We start from the raw sequence: 20,079 nt of genomic DNA on the forward strand, positions 1-20,079 counted from the left end.
ACAGGGATGCATCAAAAGCAACACTTCCACATATAGCATGGAAGACAACCCCATGAGTTCCCCACAGAGGTGAAGATTTCCTCAGATCAGACTCCAGCTTCACCTTACTGGCTGCAAACAGCATGTTCCTGGAGCAGGCGACATACATGCCTGTGAAATCTTAGCATGAGGCCTGCTTCTTGCAGCAAACAGGCAAAGCTCAGCATTCAAGTAAACCTTTTCCATGTTAACCCCTATTAAGATGAACTAGGTTTTCATATTTTTATTTTAGTGTATATTTTACATTAGAAAAAAGAATGTTAATAAAAAAGCTCCACATGCTCCTAACAATCAATTTTTCTGATAAGTCCCCACCAGTATCAATACTAATATACAAATAAATTAATTTTGCTAATTTTTCTGCCTTGCTTGGTGCAGGCTCTGCACAAGCAGTGCACCTGTATTCAAGTGTCCATCCACATTGCCAACATGGGCCAGGGAGTGTGTTGTACATAATTCCTTCCTCCTCATAATGTAGCAGTGTTTAGTCTCATCCTCATGAACGGGATCAGATTTTCTGAGCCATGTTACCCAGCAGGCACAAATAATCTTTACCAGGCTGCAAGGCACTGTTATAACATCGATTGTTTCACTCCTCAAAAGCCCCAAGCCTCGATTAACAACTGTATGCTACTATTCTCTCATCACTCACTTTGGCAATACAACATCCTCCCCACAAAAACAAGTAAAGCAAAAAATCTATATGGAAGACCTAAAAATTCATCAAATGCAGAATCTGACCTGACTCTGGGCATATCCCCCAGTGTAGGTCTCTCCCCTACAATTCCTCTGTTTGCTTTTGTTGGTTTAACAAGATTTTGCACATTTGTTTGACAAGAAGAGATGCCACATGTCATTATCCTAAATCACAGCCACTGCTGGTACTGTTGGGTCAGACACAGCAGCAGCCACTCTTAACACCAGCCACTCTCCTCGTGCAGTGACAATGCTATAATGCCCTGGTTAAAGGAGCATCGGGAAATAGCCAAGATTTTGTATCCTCCTTCAGTGCCTAGGAGGATTTTTGGGTCAGAGGAAAGGAGAGGGGGGTAAAAGCCCATTAGATATACAAGCAGATTAAGGAAAAACACTCCACTGCCAATTTACTTTTAAAAAGGGTTGTGTGTTATTCTAAGGTTTGTCTGTATAATTGTACAACCGTTGAAAATTACATAAATTGTAATGATCTAATACTATTAACAGCCATTCAGAGAAAAACTCCCTCCCCTTCAGAAACCATCAAGGGCAGGAGGGAAATGTCCCAAGAAATATGCCAATCTGAACTCTGGCCTCTAGCCTGGCAGAAACAGAAAAAGAAAGATAAAAGAACAAACTGGACTAAGATGTGGTGTTTGCATGTGTCTGACTTGCAAGGGGAGGGGTGGCTTTGTCCTTGGCCGTGTTATCCCAGAGGCAGTGCCTGCTTATCCTGGTGAAGCTGCCATCACTTCACTCGTTGCTCTCACCCCTGCACTTTGTCACTTCCTCTTGACTTATGTGTCATGGAAGTCTTTCAGCAGGGTCCTCCGTCTCTGCTCTGCTATGTGCATCTGATTCTCTAAGTCCTGGTAAAACAGAAGGTAGAAACTGTCAGCACAAGTTCACCAGAGAAGAAGAGCTCATTTTCTTTAGGGAGAGACTAAGCTCCAGCCTGAGAAGCACCAAGCTTCATGCACCACATGCACTCCGGATCACAAGATTGCAGATCCTTTTCCCTTTGGCAAGGGCTCCCTCTGCAGTTACCTGGCCCCTACTCTGTCTAGAAAGCTACACACTTAAGGAATCTGCTCTTCACCAGAGGGTTACATGCAGCTTCCTCTAGAGCTTTGCTGGTCCTGTTTCAGTCTGCAGGAGATTTGCTGCAGCCCTCTCCCATTAGGCAGTGAGCACTTCACTTCTACATCTGCTGGCTAAAGGTGTCTTTCTGGATGCAGTTTCTCAGAATTCTCACTTTAATGCCTTAGCAGTGTGAAGGCCAAACAAAATCTGGCCAACAGGCTCAAGCAAGCAGAACACTCACCCCTCTGTCATAGCTGTCTGCTCGCTCCACCTTCCATGAGAGATTTTCAATTTCAGCTTCCAGCTGGGCCTGCTGGTATTCAAACTGCAGAAGGAAAAATCGGAGACAGCAACAGGAAACTAGTTTAGTGGAGCAGTTTCATACCACACACTACACTTGAGAGCAGACAAATGTGTTCTGCTGACAGTTGTGCTGGCAAAACAGGTTTGTGCCTCCTCCTTATCCACCTTCAGCTAGACAGCATCACTCCTTCCAGCAGCTTCTTGTGTAAGCATTTCCCAACCTGCACCACTGAAAATTAATCCAGTTAGCCCAAAAACACCGCAAGTGACAGATAACTCCTCACTCGGCTTATTTTGCCACAAACAGGTCACAAAATGCTCTTGTGAGCAGCTCTGCAGGTAGAGCAGAGGGATATTAGGCAGGAGTTCTTCCCTGTAAAGGTGGTGAGGCGCTGGCACAGGGCACCCAGAGAAGCTGTGGCTGTCCCATGCCTGGCAGTGCCCAAGGCCAGACTGAACAGGGCTTGGAGCAACCTCCTATAGTGGAAGGTGTCCATGTGCGTGGCAAAGGGTTGGAACTGGATGACCTTTAAGGTCCCTTCCAACACAAACCACTCTGTGTTTCTGTGTGACTGTTAACCACTGCTGGGAGCAGTAACTTGTTGCACTGGCACAGTCAGATCCAGCAGAGAACATCTGTCCACAGCCTCAGAGAATACACATGATGTTGTGGGGAGAGACTGGGTAACAGGTTTTACTGGACAACTGAGTCAAAGAAACCACCTCTTCAGTGATTCTAGGGTTATTTTTGGACTTGTCCAGCCTGTGGTATGCACCAAGCCAGCAAGGAACTTACAGCAGGAATAAAAAGCAAAGCTACACCCTGATCCAAGTCTGGAAAAGCTAGTCTCCAACAGCTCTTCATATGAAATATGGCCCACCGCACTCTGGTAAGTCTTACCAAGGAATAAATGCACACTTCCAGCCTCAAAACATTCTGGATAAATTGCTTGTTAGTGGAAGTGCAGTGAAGTGCCCTGGGAAAATAATGTAATGTATCAGAGGACTGAGTTGCTGGTAACTCAAAGTGAAGAGGAAAGGTGCAAAACCACCTATTATTTGTCCTGTCCTTACCTCAAACTCAGCACTTTTATGTCAGACACTGCCAAGCTCTGGAATTCAGCCCAGCATGCTGCCAGCTACAGCACAAAAAGTTATCAGCACAGAAAGAGCAAAACTTCTTACCAGTTTCTTTCTGGGACCAGATTCCATGTAGTAGGCATACGGGTATGTGTACTGCAGGGTGTAACGACACTGTTGGGGAGCGGGAGGAAGAGAGAGAAAAGAAGGACAAGAGTCTCAGACTTGGAAGCCAACACTGTCATATTTGCGTGACCACTATAGGCTAAGAAGCCACCTTCTGACACAGACAACTGGGCACTTCATGGTGGAATTTCCTCTATTTTCCTTAGAGGAACTTGTGCAGTTAAAGTATAACTTCACAGAGGTGACTTCCGAATGATTTTTGGTCAATGATTCGTGTCCTAGACCAGACGTACTGCCCCACATACCCACAAGCTCTAAATTCCCTTCTTCAGTGCTGTGAATTTAGCACTCTGGTGTGTGCTCTCTGTGACAACCAGGACACCACTACTTACCTTTGCAAGTAGTTTTGCAGCATTTTGTAGGTATTGCCAGTCTATCCATGTTCCCAAGTTGTTCATAACTCTTTCTTGAATTTTCTCCTGGATTCGTTGGTACGTCTGCGCCTCCAGCTGTAGGCTTTTGTTGTGATTCTCCCACTGCAAGGGGTGAGGGATGGGAGACAGGGAAAGACAAAAATGGCATGAGACCAGAGTACTGCTGCTGTAAAAGCACAAGCTCTAGCAAGCAGAAATTGAACTGTGGCAGAAGTCCAGCAAGGCAAGACATGCTGTGGGAAAGAACAGCCAGGCAGCACCTCCAGCAGCAAGTGATGGAGGCTGTGTACAACAGACTGACAGCAGCAAAGAGCAGGGAGCAAACCCAGCTCCTCAGAGTGGGAATGCCCTCAGGTCACACAACGACCTTGTGTCTAACAAGATGAATACTAATGGTGATTCCCCTACTTAAAGGATTTCTATAGGAATATCAAGAGTTTAACATTTAACACAGGCTTAATGAACTCCAATATCCGTGTGCACATTGTAAACATGGACATTCCCTAAAACCTATTGGTCTGGAGAGCCAGGAATGAACACATGTTTTATCACAGGATTTGGCTCATGGTGTGAAGAATAAACTCATTTTAAGGGGGAAACTGAAATGCAGCAGCATTTAATCTCTACCACATTCTCTTCTAGAGATACTGCTCTAGAATTGCACTGTATGGCCAGGTGCATCGAGGCTGCTGTGTGGACAGAGATGCTCTGACTGCAGCTTTTAACTATGTGATTAATATAAGGGAAACTTTGCTACAGCCACTGGAGCTTTGACCATGGCAGAGCTGGTTTAGTCTTTGTCTCTAGAAAGACAGTCTACAACAAAATGAAGTTCCCTGGATCCTGGAAGGAAATGATTGGAGCAATATCTATCTACTGCAGCAGCACTCAGCCTGCAGGAAAATGGTACAGTGGCACACAGGTAATACTTATTTCCTCTAGCACAAGGAAATACAGGACCAAATGTGATTTGCTTTGGGTACAACATCACTGGTTTGGATGGGACTCACAGGGCAGGATTTTGAGTGACAAAACAAACAGGGCCTGAATATTCTGCACAGATTCTCTTTGGGCAGTTTTTTGCACGCAGATTGCTGGCAATGACCTTTGCACCAGGCAGGGAGCATTAAAAGGCTACAGCAGCTCTGGCCAAGGAGATGTCTCCTACCCTCTCAAAATAGAACAAGTACTTCTTAAGGGCCTCCCTGGCCTGTGCTTGCTGACTCTGGTTTACAATATCAGGATTCTCTTTGTACCGACTGCATTCGTAGTACTCGCTGCCATGAGTCTTCCAGTCTCCCAGACACATCCAGCAGAAGTCTGCAGAAAACAGTGAAAAACCCACTGTGATACACAGGAAAAAAACACCTCCAAGAAAGAAAAGCTTCAGGAGACATAGCCCATCTGTTCTCAGATATCTCTGCTAAGCCAAGAGACATATACATTTTGTACCATCTTGCATAACGGAACACAACAGTGAGCCACAAATACCAGCCTGTCTTGAAGATTTTCATTGTACAGCCTCCTGAGCAACTATGGAAAGTAAATCCTGAAGTGCTGCATCCTGTACACCAGGACCAATAGGTAGAACTGCACCTGGACTCTGCACAGGCTGTCTGTCAGTCTAGATTAAAGAAGAGGCAGGCTGCAATCTTATTTGTGAGTTGCATCCTCCCCATCACAGGCATACTGCCCCATGTGCACCTCTGGCTGAATAAAACATGATCAAATGCAAAAGTGAACTAACTCATACAAAAGAAACTCTGCCCTCAGTTCTCTCAAGAGGGGAACTACCCAAGTAACTTCAGAGATCAGTGGTTTATGACACTTCAAGTTAGGAGCTGCTGAATTGGGAAGAAAGTAGAGGAAAGAGAGCAATAGTAACACCCATGTGACAGTTTCCTGCTTTAAGACTGAGGCTGTGGCTGTTTTACTGGGAAGGAAAAAGAAGGAGATTAAGTTGCTACAATAGGAATCACTTCTGTGTTACTCATAATTGTATGTCCAGAGATCACCAGCCTTCCCAGCTACTAGTCCCTGTGGTACCTTGGCATTTGTCTGCTCACCCTTGTCACAGAGCTTCATCAAAGCACATCCAGTGCTGCTGAGCACCCCAAAGCAAAGAAAATGAGAGAACACAGTAATCTTCAATCATCTTCCAGAGAAGGTATTACAATATTTCCTAGTGGCACACTTCACTGAGAGGGCTGAATACAAACTATATCGCTCCAAGGCAACAGGAATTGATTCTACCATGAAAACATAAGTGCAAGAACAGGCTGTTGTTCTGTAGGATCACACAATTAGTCAAAGATGCTCAGGCTGCTAATTGCACAGCGGCAGACTGAGAAGTCCAGCAGCTGACATTACACAGAACAATTCATAGCTCCTGCAGTTTCAGCTGGGTTGAAGCTCATTATTTCCATCACTAAGCAGAAGGGCTTAAAGCTGATCTGAATAAATGGTTCAGTTTTGCCAGTATTTTCAGTGGATGACAATTATATGGAAAGCATTTAATATGCTCCTCTGAGATGGAGTCCACTGCTAATACTATGGCAGAGATGGAGACTTCTCGGTAGAACGAACATGTCAGGGAGAAGGAACCAAACCAGCACTGAATCAGAACACAGCTGAGACCACAGCCAGCGGGAAAAATATACAAAATAAAGGCATCACACACCAGTCTGTAACTAAAATCCTGTTCACCTCTGACTTGGGGGAAAAATATTTCAGTCAATGTTCACAATTTGTCCCATATCGCAAAAAAAAAAAAAAAAAGAGAAAAGAACATCACCACTAACAAGCAGAGAAAATTTCCTCCAAATCCAACTTACCATGCTTGCACTTGGAGCATTGCTGAAAAAAAGAAGACACAGGAGGCACTGGTTAGTGAAAAGTGTGCAGGGATAAATATTTGCTTAGAAGAAGGAAGGTCTGATGTGTTTGGGGAATTGCTCACCATGTGATTACAGCCTCCATTCTTTTCAATACAGATATTGCACTTGGGACACTGCGGAAACAGAAGCATTTGTTAGATACAACTCTGCCTCTAGCAGCCTTCTGCAGAATGACAACACTTGTGATTGTTCCCCTCCTGCTTTTCTTTTTATATATATGCATAGGCATATATGACAAAATTAACATACATACATCCTGCCTCCCACCCATTCCTGACAGCTCCATTTAAAAAGGAGCTAACACAACTGAAGCTTGTGGCCCATTAGCACTGTCATGTTTGTCATTCGCTATGGTAGAACAAGTGCCAGCTAAGAACTGTTTTGAAGTCAGGCCACAAAATCCCCAAAAGACATGAGAAGTTCCAATTTGCAGACAGCTCATGTAGAGGATATAGGTAGTGTATCTATGATTTTAGAAAACAATTCTACAGGTAGAGTGCAGAGTATGTAACACTTCTTTTTCTTTGGTCTAAATCTACTAGAAGCACCCCAGTTTCTCATTCACAGACTTCATCTACTCCATTTTGCTGTCCTTACCAAATCAAGACTTTATCTCCCTCACCTTCCAGTTCACAGTACTCTAGAGTTCAAGTTTAAACATTACTAGTGCCTTATTTGGCACTGACTCTGCTCTTACTACACTCTCTCCTTCCTACATTTAAATACATCTTCACTGATCATTTCAAAGTTCTATCACAGGCCCTAGGGAGCTGTGAGGATCTACAGTCGGAAAAAGCAGCATACAATGCTATGTATGCGCAGAACTGTATCTCGCTTCCCAGGCAGCACTCGAGGACAAGAAAAAACATGCAGGTGCTTGCCCTTACATCTTTAGTGTGAGCACTGATGTAGTTGGCTGTTTCGGAGTCATCTGCACACTTGGTGAGCCATTTCCGAATAGTAGCACAGTCTGTGGGTGCGTGGTACATCTGCCGACACTTAAAGCTGAACAGGGGAAAAAAAAAGACACATTGATTTCCAAGGAATGGCTCAGGAATTGAGGTTTTCCTGATGACCAAAATCTGGGAAGCCAAGCAAGGATAAGGGAGGCAAATGTACTTGCGTATTACTGGAGTGCAAAGAGCAAGGCTGAACTCCAATAAGCCCCTACCCTCTTGTGCAGAACCTGTACTCAGGGTGAGAGCGAACTGAGGCATTCTCTGACACATCTCTCCCTGGACCCTACCTATGTTTGCTCTAACATGACTGCAGAGGCCCGGGGCATACCAGTGACCTTACAAGTAGCCTGACTTCAGTGGTAGATATCAGGCACCTGGCACTAGCATGACCTGACCAGTCCCAGGTGAGTAAGGGCCATTTATGTGGAGATACCAGTAAGCTGGGTCTTTAAACCAGTATGTATTGTGCTCCACATTCTCAACAGCAGTGATTCTGGAGTACCAGGAGCAGAAGACATTTCAGCAGCCCACAAGCTATCTCTTATCTGGTCCCATATACACTTGAAGTCAGATGAGGAACATTAGCATTCCCATTCAGCAGAGTATTCTTGCATGAGCCTCAAAACACACCAGACACTCTGGGAGTCAAAGGCTTGTAAAAAAACTCAATACCAGCAGACAGTGGTGAGGCCTCCACATCCATTACCAGAATCTCTACCAGTCACTATGTCTGTACTGAACTTTGTAACCTAGCCAAGATAGGAGAATGGCAGAACCCCTTCATTACTCAAGCCCTGCATTCCCTCGTTGTCAGAGCACCCAGCTCCCAAGGAGTTTGTGGAGCAAGGGGATGGCTGACCACCTGCAGAAGTCAAACCCAAGTATTTAATTCCTCAAGCTGACTTACGTTACAAACAACTCCAGCAAAGCATTTAAGATGTTTCTGCACTCTAAATCTGCTGGCAAACAAATGGAGTAGCTCTGAGGACAGCATACACTTCCCCCATGATCTTTAAGCTTCTCTGCTACTTACCAGAAGACCTCATTGCAACGATTGCACTGCACTCGTCGGGCTTTTGGCTCTTGTACCTGTATAACCATAGGGCAATCTGCACCAGGACACAGCTGCAGCTGATAATGGCTCTGTGAACATATCAAGGTGGTAAGATCAGCAGTGGGTGCAGAAGAGCATTATCTATGCAAGTTTCACCACTCCTGTCCTCAAAACCATGTAAGTCAATTATCTCTTGTTGAAAGAGTGAAAACTGTCACCAGGTTTTGGTTAACAGAGCAGATAAACCTCTTCCACATTAGGAGAGGGAGTGCTACTTACAGCCTGTCCAGGACAGGGAATTCAAATGAAGTGTTACAGACCAAGTAAGAACAGCAACACAACCCTAAGACCCCATTAAGTTACTGAGCAAACAATTTTACTCCATTTGAGCTCTTTCCCCACCCTCCCCTCATGCTGCAAAATGTATTCAGCTGCTCTCCTGTGGTGGCTATTCCCTCCCAAAGGGTCTCTTATTGAAGAGAGGTGACACTGCTCTTTCATGCTGCTTCTTGAGTTCCCAGTTACCAGATTGTTCCTGCACTTTCAACCTTAACAACTGCTTTAATTTCAAAACACTCACATAAAATTTTACTGAAGAAGCCAATTCAGTTGGGGCACACTAAGATGAAGGACTTGTTTTAGGTTCCAAAAAATATCTATGCGAGAGCAAGAAGGACTTTAAAACTCTGACTGAAGTTCTCAGCAGCAACATTCTGAGAATTCTGAAGCACCAGCCAAGGAGTTAGTGGGTGACCTTAGAGCTAAATGTACTCTGGCAACCTGCTGGAGCATTTCGTCAGTGAGACTGTCCTACATGAGCAGCCACATCATGTTTCTCAGGGACGCTTTTGCTGCAGTTACTGCAGCTCTAATCAAAGATGCAAGACACTTCAAATGAGATTTCTGCAAGTCATTGGTGAATTGACTGAAAAAACACACGTACCTCCACATAATCCCTGAAGAGGTAGCGCCTATATTTGTCTTTCAGTTCCTCACTAGGCAGCAATGGAAACACAAAGTCTTCTGGTGTCCGAAGTAGGCAGTCCTGAGCCATGCAGGAGACCCCTGAAAAAAGGAAAGAACCAGTTAGTTTAGTACCAGTTAGTTTAGCACAGTGCAACTTAGACTAAAAAGTGAATGCAAACAGAGCATTCAAGGCAGTTTCCTAGGTACCATCTGTTGTTGTAGCAAGAGGGACACAACTGTGAAACAAATCTATCAGAGCTGCTGAAAAGCTGAAGCCCAGCTGTCTTCACCAAAGGATGACAGAATCACATGTGCATCCAGAACCAGGAAGTGCTTCAAACAGTATTCACAAGGTCAGATACTTCAAGTATAAAATTGCATGTTACTGCCATGCCAGCATGAAAGACAGGCTAGGAAAAGCCCAAAGCAACTCTGGCAGCTATGGGCTTCTACCCAACACAAAGTAAGCATGATTGCATCCCCAAGCACTCCAGAAGCAGTGCAATGATATATCATGAGAGAGGCAAACTCCAAAGCAGCAGATTTGCAGTTTCTAATCTAGCCAGGAGTAGAGCTTTCCTGGTGGTGGTATGTCAACACTAACCAGGGATTATGGAAGGACCACTAGTTCAAGTCAAGTTTGTCACAAATTCTCATTCCATGCTCCATTTTCTCATTACTGAGATGTTTTAGACCAATTCAGCCAGTCAGCATCAGAATGGCCAACATGGCAAACACAGACCCAGCACCATATCCACCTTGAACTCACCGACTCCAACACCATCCTTGACGAGCACTGTGCAATGTTGCTCCCAACAACTGCGACAGAACTGGTGCTGACAAGCCAGAGAGAGCAAGTTCTCCTTCCGGACAAACTGCATGCAGACAGCGCAGTGATGGGAGGAATGTACCACTGCCTGGGAGAGAGACAAACCAGCATTACAGTGAAAGCATCCCAGCTCTCCCAGGGAATTCTCACCTCATCCACAGGCACCTTCATTGTGACAATGGTCTCTGATGAGCTGCAGGGAAGAACAGGTTCAAAAGGAGCTGCTGTGTTGGGATGCTGCATTGTCCTTCTCAAGAACTTCTTTAATCTCACAGAGCACAACAAATCAATGGTCACTGAACAGCTCCTGCCTCTAATATAGTGCTACCCAGAACTCACCTTTACTTTTCTGGTTCTTACTCTTACCTTGTTTGAAAAATAAGGAAATACATCATGTTGTCCTTCCCTGAATTTACTGATACTGTTAGCTAGGTCAGACTCTATCATTGTTCCACAGGCCCTGGAGAGCAGCTAGAGCTGCAAGCAGGCTTAGCAGTGCCCTTTACTGGACAATTATTTTTGGGTAAGAGGAGAGGCAACAGAAGCTGCAGTGTGTGTACAGAGGAAAGGGAGCTTGACGACCATCATCTCACATCTCTTCTGTGTATGCTACATTTGGCAAAGCAGACATCATCCCTTCAGCTGAAAAGGATTAGAGGGCTTGTTTCAAGTCAGGCATAATTCTGCTATAGCTGCACCAAAGCACTAAGAAGCAGCCTGGATCTCCCCTTGGGTAGCACTGAGCTAGTCCCTCGACAACAGATCTAGCCTTCAACACCTCTCAGCTCACCTTTGGGACCTGAAGAACTGGGTCTAGCACAGCATCATCAAAAGAAAGTCTCTACAAACCTGTTTGTTAGCAGGAGTTTATCTTCCTATTTCTCCTTTCAAAGAGAAGTCATACAATCACTTCTCATATACTTAAACCTTTGCTACTCCTGAAGAAGCTTGTGTGATCTTGTGAGACAGCAGCCACCAGTTTCCATGCCACAGCTGCAAAGAAGCAGCTGCATGATCCACAGCCACACACTGTTGGAGAGCAGGACCACATGAAAAAGTAAATAATGTGACTCTGTTCTCAATGGCCTCACCTATGGACCAGAACAAGACTCACTGAGTCTGCAACTGTGCTGACTGCCTGGACCAACTGCTCTTCTTGAACAGCACATGCATTGCCTCAACCCCTCCTGAGCTGAGCCACTGAGCTCACCACCATAGCTTCTCCGTACAGTTGCCCTACAGACACTCAGTAGGAGCATCTGCCCCCAAACTATCATCATCCTGCATTAGGAGCTGAAGCACAGAGCAACTTGCTCCAGCACATACAAAAAGACTGGAACAAATTACCTACCAAACCAAGTTTGTCAAGACCTTTTAACTGTAATCTCTTCCTAAAGTGAAATCATCATTGCAGTGGAGAGTACTTAAGTGACATCTGATACAAGATTCAGACGTATCTCAAAACATATGGACCAATTTGCAGGTACATCAAATAACAAAGACTTTTTCTGGACTCTACGCAGATACTTTGAGTCCATGAAGCTTACTCCTGTCAGCTATTTTAGATGCCAAATCAGGTTTCCAAAATCTCCCCTCTCCCCCAACCCAAGGAGAGTTTCTCAGATGTAATATTTTACCACTCAGAATCTGTCACATGGCAACGTGTTTCCTTTGGGTAACTGTGGATTGCACCAAAACACTCACTGTGAATGAAACCTGTAAACATGCAACAGTTTCTATTTAAAGAGGGGAAAAAAAGAAGAACATCTAAAGACTTGTATAGCCCTGGCTGCAAAACACAAGCTGTTGGTTCAAACAGCACCACTGACTGGCTCAGCAGCAACAGCACTAGATTTGGCTTAAGGATTCCTGAGCAAAAAGTCATAATAATATGGAAAATAATAATAATTATCAAAAAGTCTGTGTTCCAGTCACAGAAAAGCTCTGTTCATCCTGTGCAGCCAGAGCTTCCCTTTAGTGTCTTTTACAAAGACAGCATAACTAGAACAGGTAGCCAAGCCCATGCACTCTGCTCCTTCCATTGTGTACCAGCACTCATGCCAAAAAGCTGATCTTAATTTTCTTGAGGCAAGTAATTCTTGAACAATGCTCGTTAAATGTCAGACACCTCTTGAATGTGTTCTCATTTAAAAAGTAAACCCAGCATTGAGTTAAGGTGTTGGACCTTAGTTTGTGAAGGGTTAACATGGGTCAGATTATGCCATTAGTAATGCAGTCCTCCAGTGAGGTGGGTCAGAGGTGTCTGCCAAGGGAACAGACCAAAATAGTTAGCATACTTACATGTTTGGATGAGGTGGGCTGAACTCTTGCTTCTACTAGCAATTGGGCAGCATTAGACTTGTGTCTGAAAAGGCAATTGAAGAATGACCAAATCAATCTCTGAATACATTTTGCTTTGTTAAATTGATCTTTCTCACCTGAATAAATAATAGGCTCTGAGCAAATAGTAGGGAAGGTTTGCATAAGGAAGGGGAAATGTGTCCTGTGTGAGGATCCTTCACAGCGACCTGAACTCTCATCAACACAACTTTGATATTTTCTTCAAAATCAGAAAAAAGAACAATACCTCTTGCAGTAATGGATTAACATTTCTCTCCTACTCCTTGATGAACATTTTCCTACAACTCTCTTCCTCCCCCCAAAATATTATTTTTGAAGCTCAGATTTTCTATCCACACTCCTGGAGGAGTCCTAAACCACTGCCCATAACAATACACTGCAGTGACGCTCCTGTCTGTCTCCAGCTCCTTTGTAAAAATCAAGCTATCTTCGTTAGGTCTTACATCGACTTCAGTCTATTACCCAGTTAAGTATTTACTCTGTGACAGATTATCACCCTTTAGGCATATGAAGCTGTCTACCAGCAGCCTCAGAATTAAATATGCTTTGCTCTTTGTGCTTTCCATTGCAGAGGAACGTTTATATCTCAATGAATGCAGAAATAGCAGCATCACTGTTGTAACAGTGCTGTAAATCCTCCCCGCTAGCACTTTGCAGTTGTGCTATGGAGCTTTTATTTGATAATGTCACTTTGTACCAAGACAAAATTCTGATGACCAGATCAACTAGAGAACAACTTGCAAAGTCATAAAGTAAACCATTCCCCAAACTTCCTCGTTTAGATTTCATTAGCTAACCTGCAGAATCACCCTGAGCTGCTATGCAGCAATCTCACCCTCCACATTCCCCAGAAAACAGCCTTCACAGGATGCATGGTATCCAATAAGCCCATTACCAAAGATGCTGCAACAATATCCATATACGAGATGCATCTCCCATATGTTCGCTGGATGAAGTTGTTGGCTACAGGGCCAAAAATGGCATGGCAGCATGACAGCCTGATGTGGTCTCTATTTTCAGACAATGTTCAGTTCTGAGCCAGTAGTTGCTGAAGGGGCTGCCAGACAGCAGTGCCTCCTGACACACTTCCCATACATGCTTGGGCAGAGTTCGAACCCTCCTTCTGAAATCAGTTGGAGGACTTTGTTACAGTGACACTGACCAAGCAACAAAGGAGCTGCACTTCTCAGTTCTCTCACATCATCTTTGTCTGCTCGCCAAATGCCAGTCAGCTTGGAGAAAAAAAGTGTATATTCAGAAGGAGCAAAAACGTCAATGTGAATGTACTCGTAAAGGATACATCAGCGTAGGTTCGGTGCTGCTTTATGATTTATGGCTCATATGCTCGAAACAGAACATATGTTATCTTTATATTTCCCTACTGTTAAAGTAGGGAAATACAGATGCACCACTCTCAATCTGTTACCTCAAAGTTTAAGCTTAATGTATCCACAGGGTTCCCAACATGATACCAATTCCTCAAACTGAAAAACACTTGCGATCACTAACCTCTCCTATTCACCAACTTCTTACATGCAATGCAGCCTCAACAATGCAACCTCTGCTCCCTGAAATGGACTGCGTGGCATGATTCAGGTTCAAAGACCCATGTCAAAATGACACCTATGGACCACCCTGAGCATTCCTGCAAAGCAAGGAGCAAAAGCATTAAGCACAGAATAAGACTATTTACACTTACCTTTCCAAAATCTCTGAGATTTGCCAGTGGAAACTAACTAATATTAGCTTTGCAACGGCATGTGATACCTAGGTAGAAAAGGAAAAAGTCAAGTTAGGCATGTTTTGAGGCCACACCTCTGCTTAGGTCTATGATTTTATAAAACTAGCAAGTTACACAAACTTAGCACAATACCCCCACAATACTCAATTCCCATTGAGCTAATAAAGTTCATGGCCAGTGCACCTGCAATACACATGCTGGAATGAAGCATGGGGGTACCCAAACTCACATACTGAGTCACAACAACCCAGAGAGGAAGGAATCAAGAACTCACTGGAGTAGCTTAACTGCTCATTAGAAGCCTCACATCCAGTCCTGGCCGTGGCCAGTACTTGAGAGGCACAGACCAGGCTGGGATCAGGATTCTCACTGAGTGTGTAAAGTAGGAACCACAGGGCAGATGGATACCACTTACTGAGCAACGCGCAGTAACATGCTGCAAATACAGGTATGCTGTGACAGCAAAGGGCAGGGAAAAAAACCAAAACATTTTCCCAAACCTTCACTGTAGAGGAGAAAGTTTTATGCTGGACTGGAAGAGGAAGCTAGAAAGCTACAGTGACAGGGGCTATTTCCATGCAGAGTTGTTTGCATTACGTGGACTCCTGGCAAACACTGGCACAGTCCACGCTAGTCCCAGCATTCTCGAGAATACTGCAACATGATATTTAAAGTCATGTTACAAGGGTACAAGCAAACAAATTCTCCTTTGCACCTATGCATTAGTTTATTTCAGAAGGTTACAGACTGGTTTGCTGGCACAAAAAGGCTGATACCCACCAAGACCACAGGCATCTGCTGAGCTGCTGGAGGTTCAACTTGCCTCTCAACTTCTTCATGCCCTGGAGTTCAAACAAAGCATTCGAGACACCTCTTCCATGGGAATGCCTGGAAGGCAGACTCATGACCCCTGTCTCCTTACTCCTTTCTGTGCTAGGAAACACGGGTGCAAGCCCAGTGGTCTGCACATTCTGCATTCAAACAATCTCTGATGTTAAAGGGCTCTACCTCCTACACTCCAAGACAAGCTATCACCACAGCACCTCTCTACCATACATACATAGAAATCACAACTCCTTCCATCCTAACTGAAGGAAGAGCTCCTTCCCCCCCCCACCCCCCCAAGAAGCTGACAGTCCAAATCATCAGCTGAAAAGCCATAAGCCTTCTTGAATCCTGCCAAAAACGAACCACAGGATCCAATGCACTGGTAATACAGATACACAGGAATCACACCATAACCCTGGAAGGAAAAACAAGCAATGGTCACTCCTTCAAAAAAAATAACTCTGCACACCTAGGAGCAGCATATTCATTACTCTTCTAAATCTACCCCACTGAAGAGGTGCAGTTTCACAACACAACTGACCTATTCCTGCCATATGATACTGCCCTGGTCCTACATTGGCATTTCTCAGCATTGGATGGTGGATTCAGTGAGCTAAACCAGTGTAGCACCAACACAACACAGATGGAGTTTTAACTGTTTCTCATCCACCTCTACTTTGTGATTTGCCTGCTTTGCTGGCCACTAAGACATCCCAGTAATAAAAGAGTAATTTTCAATGTTTAGATAATCCCTTTTCTAGAATAACTGAAGCATCAGCTCTGGTGTGTCACCTTCCTCAACTTCACAGCTGACGTGTCCCTCAGAAAACAAAGGCTGTCCTCCCTCCCGGCACAAAAGCTTGGGATGAGCTGGAGCGTGTCAAGCAGGGCTGCTGCTGACAGCACATACAGTCTGCTCCAGTTTTCCACATGAAGTGCCACTGCCAGCCTTGGATGGGTTTGTTATCTCAAGCCCCCAGCCTGGGAGACCCAGACAAACACCTTTGACTTGCTTGTACAAGGAAGACATCTGCCTTTTGAGTTTGTAGAACAAACAAGCATGAAGAATGTGGTCTCTACAAGACTGGCTTCCTGCAAATGCAAACCACACACTAATAAATCACTCTCTAACAGCAATGAAATTATCCCTCAGTAGCAGAAAGGAAGAACTACCATCCTGACGAACCACCTGACTGAAATATATGTAATACATGAAAATGAGTATTTTTCAGTTGGGTTTTCAGAGCCTGAGATGTAGCACCCACTGCAGCATCATGACTCCATGAAGTTACTTGTTCCCAGACAAGGAACCAAGTACATTCAAGAATGAAGATGTACAGAAAGAGACATACAAATACCAGCATACTCATTTCTGAGATCTAACAAACTATCCTAATGGAATCAAATGCTTTTTAAGTCAAATTATTTGTCAGACAACTTGTGAAAACAATGCTCCAGAAAGATGTCAGATTAACAGATCTAGAAGAATAATAAAGCTTCTGTGACCATTTCTATTTTGCTCCAACTGCAAACACTGACAGGATCAGCTGTAGGTAGTGATAATTTTAGTACTTTTATCATAGAAGCAGCCAAGAATAAAACATTTTCAATTCATAAAGCTGAGTTCATCTCATTTCATAAAAGCCCCGAAGCACAAAAGTTTTTGATACTACCTGGTTGGAGTACATGTCATCTTGTACAGAAAAGTCCCAGAGTCAGCAACGTACCCACAGTCTGTTTGGCATGGCAGGGCTAGCTCTTACATGATAAAGATAGATAACATGCAAACTGGAAGAAAAAGGAATGGGAAAGGAACAGGTAACTGATGAGGCTGGGACCTTGCCTGCTGTGCGGTCTCACCCCATTACAATCTACGTCCTGCTCACCACCAGCAAGGCTTGGAATTCAGAAGGCAAACATGAATATACCCATCAGGGGACAACACTACTGGAGAGATTCAAGAAAACAAGAAAAACTGTTTAACAAAAGCCTGCTCCTATTGACTAGCAGCACTCTCCAGTCTCTTCAATGATTGTACATTCACAATGAGTGAATGATTGTACCAAGTCAGCCAGTTCTTCCACAACACCACCCCAAAATAATTGAAGTATTTCTATGTAAGCAGGAGCCAAAACATGTTGTGTGCAGAAAAATACCACTGTGATCATAAGTTGGGTCCACACGTACATAATTTATTACCTTACAGTACCGGAGAAGCAGTGCACAAGCAGATGCTACTGGCTGAACTATTCAGTTAGAAGACAACAACGCCCCCTCCATAAGCACCCACTGCAGCCTCTCAGCTTAAGAAATACAAGTCTTGGTTGCTGTCCAGGCACACTGTCTAATACAGCATTTCCTGGAGAGTCAGAAGTTTCACACAGTAAGAGATCTCAGACTTCAATTCAGTCTCCTACCAGTCACTGGGTGCCACAAGAACCTCAGCTTATCCAGGAACAATAATGCTTTCTCTCAGACACAAAACAAATCATAGCATCATAGAACGGTTTGGATTGGAAGGGACCTTAAAGTTCCAACCCCCTGCCGTGGGCATGGCCACCTTCCAGTAGGTTGCTCCAGCCCCATCCAACCTCGACTTTGAATAAATTAAAAAAGTTTTTGATAAGCCAGCTTTGTTTAAACTCTCCTATTCTTGTTTCAGAATACCAAGATCCAAAAAAGATGGAGAGATAGCCTACTTGGTGTCTTGCTGGCAGCACGTCATTTCAGTAAAACACAAGACACAGAAGGGAATGGCATATTCTAGATGTTGCATGACTATGTTAGTTTTTTGTCTGCACCTGATGAATTGTGCCAGTACTTCCATATCACTTGACTTCTCCAGAACACTTCTTGCTCTGATTAAATTTATTAAAGTTTAGAAGATGAAAGCTGAAAGCAGTAGACATGCTACAAGATTTCTTTCTTTCCCTCCTTTCCATTTCCCCATTTTCTCAGCACCAGCTTAAAAGTTTAACATCAAAATTCAGCTCAGTCTAAATCTGAACCTGGAAAATTTGAAGCTGAAAGAAGCCTGAAAATCAGGCTTCTTTCCTCAAGATCAGGCTTCTTTGTTCATAATGGGGTAGCAAAGCTGAGAAAAAGAGCAACTCATCCAATGTGCCATTTCCAATTGCCCCTTAAAACAGGAATCTGATCACCTCAGAAGCCTCTTCCAAACCTCCGTCAGCTTAACTCTCACTTACCAGTGACAGGAGGCTGCTGATTGCCAGAAATGGGCAGCAAATGCTAATGCTTATCACTGCACTTGAAAAGGGGTGCAGTGCCTATGCACACAGGATGGGTGCCAGGGGGAAGCTGCATAAGGGAAACACTCTACAGGAGTTGTAAAGAGTCTGAAAAATTTAAAAAGTGCTGGATAAAATTAGCTTCTGAAAGTAGAACAAGGAAGAAATCTCACTGCATTAAATACCCATCTATTTGCTCTCTGCAAGAGAGCACAGTATTTATTTTTCTTATTATTTTTATCACCATTTATCGCCTGGGTTCTTTACTCCCCAAGATAAGCAAAATCCTCACACTTTGAAGGGAGAGAGTCTGGCGCTCTTTAGGACAAGACTGTATCAAAAGAACAAAAATATCAAACCAAGAACAAAGCATCAAAGAAGTTCTGCAGGTACCTTGTGTTTAGAGAGCTCTAAGACAATTGTGCCTCAACTTGCATCCTTAGATAAGCTAAACTGTTTGAAGAGCTGAAGCTTGTGCCTCTACAGCAGGACATCTTTCCAACCATGCCACTCTGACAGTTGCCAATTCAGACAGAAATGTCTCCTAAAAGCTCAAAAACCACTGTCTTTTGTAGAGCTTACATTCTACAGAACCCCCTCATGCATATGTATGTTGCATGAATATTTCATGAGTTCATTTCACTTCTCTCCAAGGGATGGCCTGTATTTTGGAGGTGTGTTTCAATCCTCACTTTCAGAGATGTGGTATCAGGAATTCAAACCAAGAATCATCACATGATTCTTAAAGAGATTCAATTCAGAATGTGTTGGAGATACTATGATCTGGTTGGGGCTGACATCCCATGGCTTTGCATCAAGCTGACAATTCCTGTTAGATCACGGTTGCTAAGATGAACACAAACCTGGTGTGAAGAAATGCAGCTTCTATTTCTTGTCCTTCCCCTAATCAAAGGTTTTTATCCAAAGAGATTTAAGCAAATAGGATTAATCTTGAGAAGCATTTCTTTTAATCCATGAATGGCTTTTGTTAGTTCTACAAGGAAAGGATGAACTTGGGAAGGTATTAGTTTGTGTGTTACATCAAAACTTCTAAAAACCCACTCTTCAACCTTTTCAATAGTAAAAACAGACAGCAAGAGCCTCTGAAATTGTTGCTAGTGGTGAGCAACTATGGGCAAAAGAGAGTCTGAATTGAGCTCGTGACAGAGTAATACCTTAGAGAGAAACCGTAATTTGTACAGAATAATTTTGCTGAAGAAAAAACCCCCTTCAGACATGCTTTATTAAGGCTACTGAGGTAACGAAAGTGACCCACAGATAGAAAAAACACTGGTTTATACACATTTCTCTTGTGGAAGGAAGATCTGACTCCCTCCCCACCCCACTGGAAAAAGATTTCTGACTGCCCTGTTTTTACTGGAGGTTTTGTCAGAAAACTGCAGAAATATTAGGAATTAAGAAGAAATAAAAGGGC

At 43.7% G+C, this 20,079-nt stretch overlaps 1 protein-coding gene across 4 annotated transcripts in view; it reads right to left on the reverse strand.

Moving 5' to 3' along the window:
- Positions 1-247: 247 nt before the first annotated feature.
- The window catches only part of ARIH2 (ariadne RBR E3 ubiquitin protein ligase 2), a 31,378-nt gene continuing 11,546 nt past the window's right edge, over positions 248-20,079 (reverse strand). For all 4 annotated transcript variants that reach the window (XM_062631725.1, XM_062631726.1, XM_062631728.1 and 1 more), the window contains 13 exons: positions 14,527-14,594; positions 12,764-12,831; positions 10,407-10,550; positions 9,615-9,736; positions 8,651-8,760; positions 7,546-7,663; positions 6,721-6,771; positions 6,596-6,617; positions 4,930-5,081; positions 3,720-3,863; positions 3,307-3,375; positions 2,060-2,143; positions 248-1,604 (listed from right to left, as the gene is read on the reverse strand). In XM_062631725.1, coding sequence (XP_062487709.1) covers positions 1,533-1,604; positions 2,060-2,143; positions 3,307-3,375; positions 3,720-3,863; positions 4,930-5,081; positions 6,596-6,617; positions 6,721-6,771; positions 7,546-7,663; positions 8,651-8,760; positions 9,615-9,736; positions 10,407-10,550; positions 12,764-12,831; positions 14,527-14,594 — 1,224 coding nt within the window. In that variant the 3' untranslated portion in view covers positions 248-1,532. The remainder of the gene's footprint in view (positions 1,605-2,059; positions 2,144-3,306; positions 3,376-3,719; positions 3,864-4,929; positions 5,082-6,595; positions 6,618-6,720; positions 6,772-7,545; positions 7,664-8,650; positions 8,761-9,614; positions 9,737-10,406; positions 10,551-12,763; positions 12,832-14,526; positions 14,595-20,079) is intronic.

Source organism: Pezoporus occidentalis, unplaced genomic scaffold (genome assembly GCF_034315485.1).
Source record: "Pezoporus occidentalis ecotype Australia unplaced genomic scaffold, CSIRO_AGI_Poc_V1 ctg371, whole genome shotgun sequence".
In the NCBI taxonomy this organism is placed as follows: domain Eukaryota; kingdom Metazoa; phylum Chordata; class Aves; order Psittaciformes; family Psittacidae; genus Pezoporus; species Pezoporus occidentalis.